The sequence below is a fragment of the Prionailurus viverrinus genome, chromosome A2 (assembly GCF_022837055.1).
Source record: "Prionailurus viverrinus isolate Anna chromosome A2, UM_Priviv_1.0, whole genome shotgun sequence".
NCBI lineage: Eukaryota > Metazoa > Chordata > Mammalia > Carnivora > Felidae > Prionailurus > Prionailurus viverrinus.
Genome location: NC_062562.1, coordinates 34,110,242 through 34,124,251, shown reverse-complemented (window position 1 = coordinate 34,124,251; position 14,010 = coordinate 34,110,242). Strand labels below are relative to the sequence as shown.

General features: G+C 37.4%; 1 protein-coding gene across 1 annotated transcript in view; it reads left to right on the top strand.

The window, feature by feature from the left end:
* The window catches only part of SUCLG2 (succinate-CoA ligase GDP-forming subunit beta), a 278,731-nt gene that overhangs the window by 150,778 nt on the left and 113,943 nt on the right, over positions 1 to 14,010 (top strand). The window contains exon 8 of the mRNA XM_047842935.1: positions 11,973 to 12,134. Within this exon, the coding sequence (XP_047698891.1) occupies positions 11,973 to 12,134 (162 nt within the window). The remainder of the gene's footprint in view (positions 1 to 11,972; positions 12,135 to 14,010) is intronic.

Here is a 14,010-nt window from a genome sequence, read left to right as displayed (position 1 = left end):
TAAAGTACAATATCCATTTGTGATAAAAACTCTCAACAAAGTAGGTTTAGAGGGAACATATCTCAACTTAATAAAGGTCATCTATGAAAACCCACAGGTAACAGCATACTTAATGGTGAAAGATTAAGAGGTTTCCCTCTAGGATCAGGAAAGAGACAAGAATGTCCAGTCTCACTAGTTTTATTCAATATAGTACTGGAGGTCCTAGCCACAACAATCAGACATGAATGAATGAATGAATGAATGAATGAATGAATGAAAAATAAATAAATGGAATCCAAAGTGGAAAGGAAAAAAATAAAACTTTCACTGTATGCATATAGCATGATACTATATATATAGAAAATCTGAAAGACTCCACTAAAAAGCTGCTAGAACTGATAAATGAATTCAGTAAAGCCACAGTATACAAAATCAATATATAGAAATTCATTGCATTTCTATACACTAATAATGAAGTGACAGAGAAGTTAAGAAAACAATCCCATTTGCAGTGGCAGCCAAAATAATAAAATACCTAGGAATAAATTTAACCAACAATGTGAAAGTCCTGTATTCCAAAAATTATAAAACATTGGTCAAAGAAATTGAAGATGACACAAATGAAAGATATTCCATGCTCATGATCGGGACAACAAATATTGTTAAAATGTCCATACTGAACAAAGCAATGTACAGATTTAATGCACTCCCTATCAAAATACCAACAGCATTTTTCACAGAATTAGATCAGGTAATCCTAACATTTGTATGGAGTCACAAAAGAGCTTGAATAGCCAAAGCAGTCTTGAAAAAGAATCAAACTGGAGGTATCACAATCCCGGTTTTCTTTTAAAAAAAAAAAATTTTTTTTTTTCACGTTTTATTTATTTTTGAGACAGAGAGAGACAGAGCATGAACGGGGGAGGGGCAGAGAGAGAGGGAGACACAGAATCGGAAGCAGGCTCCAGGCTCTGAGCCATCAGCCCAGAGCCCGACATGGGGCTTGAACTCACGGACCGCGAGATGGTGACCTGAGCCAAAGTCGGACTCCCAACCGACTGAGCCACCCAGGCGCCCCACAATCCCGGTTTTCAAGATATACTACAAAGCTATATTGATCAAAAAAGTATGGTACTGGTACAGAAATAGAGACATTACGACAAAGGAGACAATATGAAATGGGAAAAAGTTTCTTAAAAAATGGTGTTGGGGAAACCAGACAACTACATCCAAAAGAATGAAACTGGACCAACTTTCTTACACCACACACAAAAACAAGCTTGAAGTGGATTAAAAATCTAAATGTTAAGACCTGAAATCACAAAAAAAATCCTAGAAGAAAGTACAGGCAGTAATTTTTCTGACATTGTCTGTAACAGTATTTTACTAGATATGTCTCCTGAGGCAAGAGAAACAAAAGCAAAAATAAACTACTGGGGTTACATCAAAATAAAAAGCTTTTACACAGCAAAGGAAACCATCAACAAAACAAAAAGACAATGGGAGTATTGAATTGGGAGTATTGAATTGGGAGTATTGAATTAGGAGTACTCCCTATTGAATGGGAGTAGATATTTGCAAATGATATATCTGATGAGGGGTTAATATCCAAAATATATAAAGCACTTACACAATTCAACACCAAAAAACCTAAGCCAATTAAAAATGGCAGAAGACATGAACAAACATTTCTCCAAAGAAGGCATACAGATGACCAATAGACATGTGAAAAGACACTTAACACCGCTCATCATCAGGGAAAAAAATCAGAACCACAATGAGATCACTTCACACCTTTCAGAATGGCTAAAATAGAAAATGTAAGAAACAAGCGTATGTGAGGATAGGGGGAAAAAGGAACCCTTGTGCACTGTTGGTGGGAATGCAAAGTGGTGTACCCACCATGGAAAACAATGTGGAGATTCTTAAAAAATTTAAAAATAGAATTACTACTGGATATTTACCCAAAGAAAACGAAAACACAAATTCAGTATATATGCACCCCTCTGTTTATTGTAGCATTATTTACAATAGTCGAGATATGGAAACAATTCCAATGTCCATCTATAGATAAGTGGATAAAGAAGTGTGTGTATGCATATGTGGTGTGTGTATGTATGTGTGTATATATACATAGGTGTGTACACCTATGTATACACACCTATGTATATATACACACATAAATATAAATATATATACACTTATATATACATATGTATGTATATACATACAGTGGAATATTACTGAGCCATAAAAATGAATGGAATCTTGCCATTTGCAACATGGATGGATCTAGAAGATATAATGCTAAGTTGAATTAAGTCAGAGAAAGACAAACCTTAAGATTTCATTCACATGTGGAATTTAAGAAAGAAAACAAATGAACAACAAAAAAGGGACAAACAAAAAAACACACTCTTAAATGCAGGGAAGAAACTGGTGGTTGCCAGAAGGGAGGTAGGTGTGGGATATAGGTGTAATAGGTGAAGGAGATTAAGATACTCATTGTGATGAGCACTGAGTAATGTGTAGAATTGTTGAGTCACTATATCATACACCTGAAACGAATATAACACTGTATGTTAATTATGCCAGAATGTTTTAAAAAATACAAAATGGGGACAGTAATATTAATACCTACCTTAGAAGGTTGTTATGATGGTAATGTTCTCAGAACAAAGCATAGCATACAGTAAGAGGTACAGAAGCGTTCGCTATTATGATTTTATTATTTCTTATCCTTTTGAAAGTCAAACAAGTAATAGACATTGAAAGTAAAACATCATACAAAGATTAGGATTTGTTTAAAAATTTAATTGTCACCAACTGCACTGGAACTAATACAAAATAGCCCTCAATTCCCTCCATGAGTCTTTTGGTGTTTCTGGTGGAGGCTTCTGTATTCTTCTAATAAATTCTCCATTTTCATTGACAAATAGTTAAATTAAATGATAGGTATAAAAAAAGTAATCAGAAAAGGTATGGATTTCATCTTTTTACCTATTTTTTTCTTTTTTTTTTTTTTTTCTTGTTGTAAGGATTTCAAGTTAGGATAGACAAATAGCTAATGTTTAGGAAGTCATTGAAAATAACATATTCCATGTTTTACACATGTGACCCACCAGATTTTTATCTGATGGGTCATTTATAAGCAAACTGCCTTCATTTGTAAATATTTTTAAAATTCTGAGTATAAAATCATCAGTATTTCAGATAGAGAGGAAGTGAATGGAAGAAGATTCTGTTTTGAACTCACATGACATAGTGTATGTACTGTGATAGACTTTTACATGCATTCTTTTTTATTACTTACAGCAACCCAGAAAAATAAGAGGAATTATTATCCCCATTTTACAGAGGATTGAAAATTAGTATGACTCCACCGTAGACATCCAGTTAGTGAAGCTGGAATTTGAACCCATGTCTCTCTCAGGACAGTGTACATGTTGGTTTCTACATACCAGACTGCCTCCTTTTCTACCTTTTTTTCTCTTTAAACTGTTAATTTACTTTTATCAGAGTGATCTGGATGTAGTCTCCAGTTTGGGAATGTTAGTCAAAATTCATGCTGCCTTGAGTGGCTATTAATTACATCCCGGAAACAAAAGAGAAGGAAGTTCAATAGAAGTTCTTAAAGGTCATGGCTTGCTTTTCAAACTAGTATGCGTAAGCAACCTGGTTATTTCATATTTTTAAAAAAATGGAAATTCAGCCAAGGAGTTGGATAAAAATCATTCATTCAACTACTTTCAACTCTTTGGTAAGTTGTCAGTCACGGATTATAAGGATACAAGAAATTTTCCCTAGCGTGTATTTGTAAAACCTCAGGAAATTGGAAGTTTTTATTTTTTAACTATCAAGAGAAAGGAAATTCTTGAACTTTTTTAAAGGAATCATCATAAAATATATTCCGTGTATACAGCTCATTAAAGCATAAGTCTTATGTGATATTTTTAAGAGCAGAATTATCTTTAGCTATTAATTTGTTCATTGTACCATAAAAGTTCAGCTATTGAATTATAATCACAATTAAATGAGTATGTTGGTTTATAACTCTAATGAGCAGTAGTCAAATTAAACCCAATTAGGAAATGGTGATTAATGACCAAACGTACAAATTGATCTTCATCATTGTCACAATCCCCTAAAGCAATCCTTTATTTAGGAGCTGTAAAAAAAAATCATTTATATCCTAGAAGTATTAATAACCTTAATATTTATAATGTGAATATTTAATTTTTTCCATTTAGATCAGTAATAGCAGAGCCTATAACATTTCACATTAAAATTGTGATTTAATAATGACTCTTAATTTAGAAGTTTAAGGAGCTTGGCATCACACCAGACATTTTTACTTTAAGCTTATTCATTGCAGAGCTTCTTTGTAAGAGAATTTCTTCCATCTTCCATTGGTTAATGAGGACCATTTTTTAAACGTCCAGATGATTGGTCATATATTTGCACAGCAGATGATACCCGGTTGAATGAACAACGGTGATCTTGATAACATCTATGCTGCTAGGTCACCTATGGGAAATGTTTAATGTGGGGGAAAAACTGTAGTCCAAGAATTGTTTTTTCCAATGTGATTAAAAATTTGAGTCAAAGAATATAATTTGGCATCATTGACTGTAATGTAATTTAGTGACTGTTAGCTAGGATTATAATGGTTGTTAGTGACAGAAACCTGTATCAATCTAGTTTTTGTTAAAAAGCTTCCAGGTCAGGGAAGGACACCTATTTTCCTCATATAACAGGGAAGTCTACAGAGTGGACTGGTTTAGGGCATGAAGGGAAGTAGGGATTCTCTGATCTTCCAGCCCAGCTTGCCTCAGGATTGGCTTGTCAGCCGGGCTTTCTGAAGTAACAGCCAAGATAGCTCCCAGTTTCCATCATTCTCCCCCAGGAACCATAGCAGTCTTTTCCAATGTTTCCAATTGGCCCCGCGTGGGTCACATATCCGTATGTAGACCAATCACTGAGCTGGAAGCACATGTATAGGAGAAAGGCATTTTCTCAATGCAGAAAGGGACATTGAGTCACAACGTGCCTACCAAATTGGACTAACTTTTATTGACATGAAAGTAAACTGTTAATTAAATATTCGAAGAGAAATTAACTATTTTCCTTGCTTGTCCAGTTGAATTGCCAGAATTAATTCATTAAATATGTGGCCAAGTTAGAAGCAAGGTTTTCTTTATTGTTATTTATCTACCTGTCCATGCATTCATTCATCTATTTTGCAAGCTCCTGTGGGATTTTATGTTCTATTTCATTTCTTCCCACTTTCAGGCAGATCTGGCTGTACACAGACTTCTTTGTTGGTGTCTTTCATGTTTTTCAGTGAGGAGAATGAGCATATTGTCCCCTCAGGAGATGTTTCCCAATACCTAGAGCCTTTTTAATTGAGATATAACCGACATGTGACATTGTATTAGTTTCAGGTGTACAACACAGTGATTCCATGTGATCACCACCGTGAATCTAGTTAGCACCGTTTTTGTTTATTACAACTGCGACTGTAGGATGCTACATGCCTCTTGTGTGTGGAGGCCAGAGACACTGTGCGATACACAGCACAGAAAATGATCTCACCTCACCTACCCGTGAGTCCTGAGAATTCCTGCTCCAAGACATTTTCATCATTTGGAGCCCAAATCCATTCACCACGCTAAAGGGATGAAACCCAATTTGAAACCCTGACTACCTGGCCAAGACTCCATGAGAGCTAGGGGTGAGTGATCCAAAGTTAATTTGCACATCAAATCCCTTTCTTGCTTCAAATGAATTTCCCTAAATAGCTACCCTGTTGCTTCATGTTAGCAAGTGCCCATGTTGTTGGTGGGTGTTTGTCTCTGTTTTTCTCTTTATACATAAGACTCTATTTTCAAGAACATTTTCAGTTCTCTACCTTCACCCAAATCCCCCTCCTGCCTCGTATCTATTTTCTCTTTCACAGCAACTCCAGAAAAGTTCTAAAAAGTGTACAACTCTTGGAACATCGCTATTTAATGGAAAGTGGGACCAATTTTAAAGTATCAGCATTTTAAGGCCATCTTGGCAAGGTGCATTTCAGTAGCCCATTATGGTTACTTAACACAAATCAAATACAGTGCAGTGCTTGCAGACAGATTATTTTTCAAACTAATTATGACAGTCTCATTTCCTGCTGTTTTTATGTTCCTTTTATATGCGAATTCCCCTCTGAAATGTAGTTTTATTTTGTTTAATTCTATAGCACATTCTTCTGTTGAAACTCTAGGGTCAGAGGCTGCTAACCGCCAGTCAGATTCTTCATCTAGGTTGGTGAATTGGCAACTCACAGAATCTCACACCGCTAAACAAAAAAACCACAACGCCCTATGAATCTAAGTACCGCAGCTTTCTTTGATATTTGTTCAGAAGGAAAATTCATTTGTTTAATCTATCAAGCATGTAACAATGTGCTTTTGATGGTGAAAATTGTTTTATAAATATTAATAGGTATGTTTTTTCACCCACTTTGTACACAGAATGGCCTTTGTTCAGGATGAATTTTCTATGGAATTGAGGTTTCATTAATGTGACACTCAAAATCTTATGTCGAACCAAGATCAGTACCTCCAAACATACATCTTACCATAGTTTGTTGTTATAATAAATGAAAAAGCTAAGGTTTGAGTAAGCAGGTTTATTTTATTGCCCTGCCATTCACATAGACATCAATCCATTTTTAACATGCTCATTCTAAAAGTGTACTTGGACAGTCTTACAGAGGGAAACAAGCATGTCAGAGTCCATCAGTATTCAGGGATTAATGCACACCTTTTGTGCAAGCTGCAAGTTTTTGTTTATTTTTCCCGTTATGCTTTTTTGTTTTCATGCCAGCTGCACTTTTCTGAGTTTCTCTTTCACTGTAATAAGTTTGGTACCTGAGGCTATAGCAGCAGGAGAAGTGTGACGTCGTGCTTGGTGATTGGCAGCCTTTTTCTGTAAAGGGCCTGAGAGCCTCTGTTGTATGGAGTCTGCTCTGATATTATCTGGGGACAGCAGCTAGTGAAATATGTAAACGAATGGGTGTGGCTGCATTCCAGTCCCAACAGCTATACTTTGCCATCCCCTGACTTAGATTCTCATTTGGGGCTATTTTATACCAATCTTTGGCCACACTGGCCTTCTACAAAGGTGTGGTGTGTGATTTGAGGGTCACCAAAGGCATCTCTGCCTTTAGACAATAACCTCCTTCTCCCATCAGTTACAAAGCCGGAAAGGCCAACCATTAAAATCTTTCCTGTGGGACATTCTTATGTTTTCTGAATATGGCATTTCACTGAAAATCATAGGCAACTTATACATCTGTAAACTCCAGTAGGCTTTAGTTTCAGTTCATTGTAAATAGAAGTCTAGGGTTATCGGGAAAGAGGACCAAGTTACAAGTCATTTCTAGGGACAGGAAGAGGGGAGAATCTAGCCTGGGCTGCAGCATTGTGAGGCTGAGTGTAAGAAAACAGTGCGTCCAAGGGCAAGGGAATTAAAAGCAAAAATGAACTGTTGGGACCTCATGAAGATAAAAAGCTTCTGCACTGCAAAGGAAACAATCAACAAAACTAAAAGGCAACTGACAGAATGGGAAAAGATATTTGCAAATGACATATCAGACAAAGGGCTAGTATCCAAAATCTATAAAGAACTCGCCAAACTCCATACTCAAAAAACAAATAATCCAGTGAAGAAATGGGCAGAAGACATGAATAGACACTTCTCTAAAGAAGACATACAGATGGCCAACAGACACATGAAAAGATGCTCAACGTCGCTCCTCATCAGGGAAATACAAATCAAAACCACAATGAGATAGCACCCGACACCAGAGTGGCTAAAATGAACAACTCGGGAAACAACAGATGCTGGCGAGGATGTGGAGAAATGGGAACCCTCTTGCACTATTGGTGGGAATGCAAACTGGTGCAGCCACTCTGGAAAACAGTGTGGAGGTTCCTCAAAAAATTAAAAATAGAACTACCCTATGATCCAGCAATAGCACTACTAGGAATTTATTCAAGAGATACAGGAGTGCTAATGCATAGGGCACATGTACCCCAATGTTCATAGCAGCGCTTTTAACAATAGCCAGATTATGGAAAGAACCTAAATGTCCATCAACTGATGAATGGATAAAGAAGGTGTGGTTTATATACACAATGGAGTACTACGTGGCCATGAGAAAGAACGAAATCTGGCCCTTTGTAGCAACATGGATGGAACTGGAGAGTGTGATGCTAAGTGAAATAAGTCATACAGAGAAGGACAGATACCATACGTTTTCACTCTTATGTGGATCCTGAGAAACTTAACAGACCATGGGGGGAGGGGAAGGAAAAAAAGAGAGGGAGGGAGGCAAACCGTAAGAGGGTCTTAAAAACTGAGAATAAACTGAGGGTTGGTGGGGCATGGGAGGGAGAGGAAAGTGGGTGATGGGTATTGAGGAGGGCGCCTGTTGGGATGAGCACTGGATGTTGTATGGAAACCAATTTGACAATAAATTTCATATTAAAAAAATTAAAAAAAAACTGTGTGGGTGGAGTATGACTGTAGTGATAATAATAATAATGAGTGAGTGCCAGCTGTCTGTGCTAAGTGCTTTGCACAGAGTCTCTGCTTGCACCAACACCATGCAGTCGAAAATACTCTGGTCCCCGTTTTACAGACAAGGCCACTGGGCTTAAGAGTGGGTGATGTTGGAAGTGTCTGACTAGGAAGTGTCCGGTGTGTGTGATGCCAGAGTTCACTAAGTGGTGAAGTTCACAGGAAAATGTCCAGGCTATACGGCATTATGAACTGGGATAGTGAGGCAGGAAAGCCCTTTGTATGTTTGTGACCACTTTAAAAAAATTTTTTTTAACGTTTATTTATTTTTGAGACAGAGAGAGACAGAGCATGAATGGGGGAGGGTCACAGAGAGAGGGAGACACAGAATCTGAAACAGGCTCCAGGCTCTGAGCTGTTGGCACAGAGCCTGACGCGGGGCTCGAACCCACGGACCGTGAGATCATGACCTGAGCCGACGTCGGACGCTTAACAGACCGAGCCACCCAGGCGCCCCGTGACCACTTTTAAAATAATAAGCAGATATAACAACTATGTGTCTCAAAGAGTCTGCCTCCTTAAAGTGCTTTTTTTCTCCCTGCCCTCCACCTACAGAAAAAGATTAAGGCTTTTAGGGTGACAGTTCAGTTTTGGATCACCCTTTTTAACTCCCGAGTCACCTTCCTTCCTTCCTATTTATGTGGTATTTCTGACTTGCTAAAGCACTTGAATGTAACATACATTGACTTAGGTGTGTCCTTGGTTTTCTCTACAGAGAGAGAACAAATGGCCACTATAGATAGGCCATTTATCCCACAAGTATGATACCTGTATGTACACCTTTATTTCTTCTGGTAGGTACCCCTTTTATCCCACATTCACCATTTTCAAGCTCTAGTTTAAAGTTTTTGTGGGGTGGTCTCCAAATAATGAACTCATTTCTGGACTTGGTGTATCCAACGTACCCCTGGGAAGGAGCATTTTTTGAAAATCTGGTTTTGCAGAGTTTAGGTGGGACTGCCTTCTGAACTTTGCATACGTATCCATTAATTATGTTCCGTGAAGTAGCTTGGAATTGTAGCCTTTGTAAGGGGCAAAGATCAGCCTGGACCTATGTTGATTTACTAGTTTATTGATTTTGACCGAGAAGTCTTTTATTTGAAACTCTTCAGTTAGGAAGTCAATTTTATAGCCTTTGTCCACTCATTTTGAAGGTGTCAGTTACAAATAGTCGTGCCAATGAGTAATTGAGGAGCTAAAATTACTAATACATTAATTAAAATGTATTTATAACCTAGTGGAAAGCCAAGAATGAAGTTGCTTTCCTATTGATTATTATACCAGTCATTAACTGCTGACAAAATGCCATTGCAGCAGGCAGAGAACATTGGCCAATTCCTTTGGTAATTGTAGGATTCCATCATTAAGATTGCAGTATTCTGGACAGTAATTACTCATTTGCTCCGTGTATTCACAGTGTGTGGGTAAAGTGGTTGGACATTTTGTGGCAAGACTAAGGATTCTGGCAGACATTAACTTCTACATAAGATTCTTTCTTGACAGTCAGTGCTACTTTAATTTGTGGTTTGAGCTTTTATTTATGCCAAGTATTCTTAGATGTTAATATGCCAGTTCTGCATAGACTTGTATCAAAGTACTTGATTTTTGTGGTAGAGAGACCCTTGTAAAAAACCTCTATGTAGGATCTGTAACTCTAGGATGTTGTAATATAGCAACATTTTCTTGTAAGCAACTGGGAATAACAGTCTATGGTCATTGCTTTGGAGTAAATTATTGCAGGGTGGTTGTTCCCCTCTGAAGAGGTAGGTGCCTTTCAGCTATGCTGGGGGAGGGTGGGTAATTTCTCTAAAGGCTGAGTCAAAACTCCCCGCCTACCAATATCTCAAGTAAAGTAAAAGAAGGTTACAATGGACAACTAATTTCTGCCCTAAGAAATATAATAAAAGGGGTCAGATCCCAGGAAACCTGCATGCCATCCCTCCCCACTACCACTTCTCCCTGAGTGTTAGTATAGAGATATCCTGTAAGTCAATGAAAGTGCTATTTTCTTGGTCCATCCATATCATCCAGTGAGTTTCAACTGTGTCCAAGTCTCTTGGCCTTGAGAGAATTGGAGATTTCTACCTGCACCAGAGTAGAAACAGTAGAGCTGATAATGCCTAGCTACCTTCCATTATATCTGATCAGTCTTAGTGTTTTATAACTTGAATCAAAAGAATCACATCCTGCACATAACAAGATGATGGTCCTGGTTTGAGCAGACCCCGGAGGAGGTATATCAGCAGTTTAGGGACTGTTATTTCCATTTTCTGAATAAAAAAGCTGAGGCCCAGAGAGGAAGTAGGTTATTATGATTATTTTTTAATCAAGTCATAGAGTTAGTTAAAGGTCAAATAAAAACTATTGGTTCTAGGACACCTGGGTGGCACAATCGGTGAAGATTTCGACTTTTTTTTCTTAAGTTTTTTTTTTTTTTAACGTTTATTCATTTTTTTTTTTTTTGAGAGAACAGAGTAAGCAGGGGAAGGGCAGAGAGAAAGACACCCACACACAATCTGAAGCAGGCTCCAGGCTCTAAGCTGTCAGTACAGAGCCCGACACGAGGCTTTTCTCACGAACCATAAGATCATGACCTGAGCAGAAGTCAGCCACTTAACCAGCTGAGCCATCCAGGCACCCCGGCATCTAACTTTCGATTTTGGCTCAAGTCATGATCTCCCCATGTGTGAGATTGAGCAGGCAGGCACCAGGCTCCACACTGACAGCAAGGAGCCTGCTTGGGATTCTCTCTGTCTTCTCCTTTCTCTGCCCCTTCCCTGTTCATGTGTGTGCATGTGCTATTTCTCTCTCAAAATAAGTAAATAAACTTAAAAAAAATATATGGATTTTCACCAAGTGTTCTTGCCAAGAAATCTTTCAGAAATATTAGTGAGGATACTGATTAAATAAAGATTTCACTTTACAGCATCAGAAGGACAAAGGACAGTGGGATTAAGCATTATAATCTAGGTTCTCTTTGCATAGAAGGTAAAGGTGATGATTAGTGGTTAAATACTAAAAATGAATGTAATGAAAATGGCCTATCAAATCTGTATGTAACTGTGGCAGTCTGTACCTTGTAATGGGTGACCACAGTTTATATTACTAATTTATTAAACAGAGACCGACAGGTATAAATTACTATGTTCTTTATTGTAATGTAAGTCCCTTGAGAACAGGGTCTTTGTCATAATCATCTTTGTAGCCCTAAAGTGTAAGATCAGGAAAGCCATAACCACTTCTCCTGCCTGTATCATGAGAAAAAATGACAGTATTTTATTTTTCTTTCTCCTGTGTTAGCCTGGGGAACTAACTAATTTGTAGATTCTTAAGGGATATTCACGTATGTGCCTTGTTCCCTTTAGTTGTCTGCTTTGATGCAAAAATAAACTTTGATGACAATGCAGAATTTCGACAAAAGGACATATTTGCTATGGATGACAAATCAGAGAATGAGCCCATTGAAAATGAAGCTGCCAAATATGATCTAAAATATATAGGATTGGATGGGAACATTGCCTGCTTTGGTAAGAAAGTAGTTCTATCAAAAGAATGATTTGTGGATTTGGGGGGAATTTAGGAACTCCTGATTTCTGAACCTTTCTGAACTGTTATTTCCTAAAACCCAGTAAAAATAGGAGTTTGTTTGTTTGTTTGTTTGTTTTTGTAGCCCCAAAGTCTTAGGAAACAATTTGCAGTTTCTTCCCAATACATTTTGCTCAATGGTCACTGGTTTAAAGCGGGGTTTCTCGAGTCTGGCACTTTTGACATTTTGGGTCAGATAATTCTTTTCTGGGGGTTGGGGTGGGGGTCCTGTACATTGTCAGATATTTAGCAGTGCCCCCTGGCCTTTAGGTGCCATTGACAGCCAAAAACATTGTGATAGCCAAAAATGTCTTCCAACACTGCCATATATCTTCTCGTCAACAAAATCACTCCAGTTGAGAAATACTATGTTAAAGCATCTCAGTTAAATTTTGTGTCATAAAAATGGAAATCTTTACTACCCCAGTCAGTGTTAATATGCTAGGAACCATTCTGGAAATTTGTGTTTAAGATACAGTTTCTCCGAGGAAGTGGAAGAGAACATACACTTGAATCATTATACTCCAGTTTCGGCTTTTATGATCACCAAATGGTAAAATGTTTAATCCATTATCCAGTTTATTAATAAAACAATTGATTCTATCATACTCATCTAAATTTGTGAAAATGGCTTATTCAGCTAAGAATGGATCTATAGAGGCAATACAATTTCTGTTATTGTCCACAGCTTATAGAACTGAGATTTATAACGCGTCTGTGTTTCTGGTAGAACCAATTCATTGCCCTGGAAACTGAGGTCTTAATCTTAATGGAATTAAAATAAAAAAGATTTGTAGCTCATTAAGCCAACAGTATTATTATATTCAGATCTGAACAGACCTCATCCAGTAGTCTGCTGTGCAATACAATAGAAAATGACATCTAATTACAAGTGATACCAAAAGCACTTGCTTTGTATTGGAGTAATAACTGTAATGTACCAGATCACGCGCATTGTTCTGATCTTGATAAGCTAATGCGCTCTCAATATTTGTAGGCATTTAGAAAGGAGAATGATATAATGGTGTGTTGAGAACAAATTAAATACAGATTCTTTGTAGCCTCTGTGGGAGTATGCATGATCTGACCAAGTTAGCAGCCTCAAAAGCTACGATTAACACATTTCAAATTGTTTTAAGATCTTATATAAACCATTTTTATTGTAGTTGCCCCAGACTTAATTAAATTAGTCACAGTTCACAGGCATGTCTGGGGAATTCAAGGGTCAGAAAAAGTGAGGTATAATTTTACCATGTGAGTTTCTGCTGTGTTCTGAAGGTTTGCTTTTCTTCTTCTTCCCGCCCCCCCCACCACCTTTCTAATCTGAGGAAAGTAATCTCATATAATTAAGCATAAGAAGTGAAAGAAGTACAATTAAAACTCAGCTCTGGAAAATAAGAATTGCAATGTTAAAACTTTTTACTTGTTTTCTTAAAAAAAAAACCTCCTAAGATGTTAACACATTTTGGTTCTAGTTTTAATGATCGGGTTGCTAGTGAACATTTCTCATATTAATTTGAAGAAGGAACAGAGGGATAGGAGTATTATTTTGATGCTGTCATTTGTTCATTTGTTTTGTGAGTTTATCCACATAACCTATAAATATGCGTGGTTGAGCTGAGTGTAAAAAAGCATGGAGTCCTATTGAAGTTGGGACCCCTGTGGTTCAACCCCAGAGGGATGCCATATTCAAAGCATATTCTCAGCAAGCAAAAAATTAAATGAATTCCATTTTTTTTTTACTCAGGTCTCTTAAAGGATATTAAAGACAATGCAATTCATAGACCCAAGCAACTTCTTGTAGCCTTTCTTCTCTCT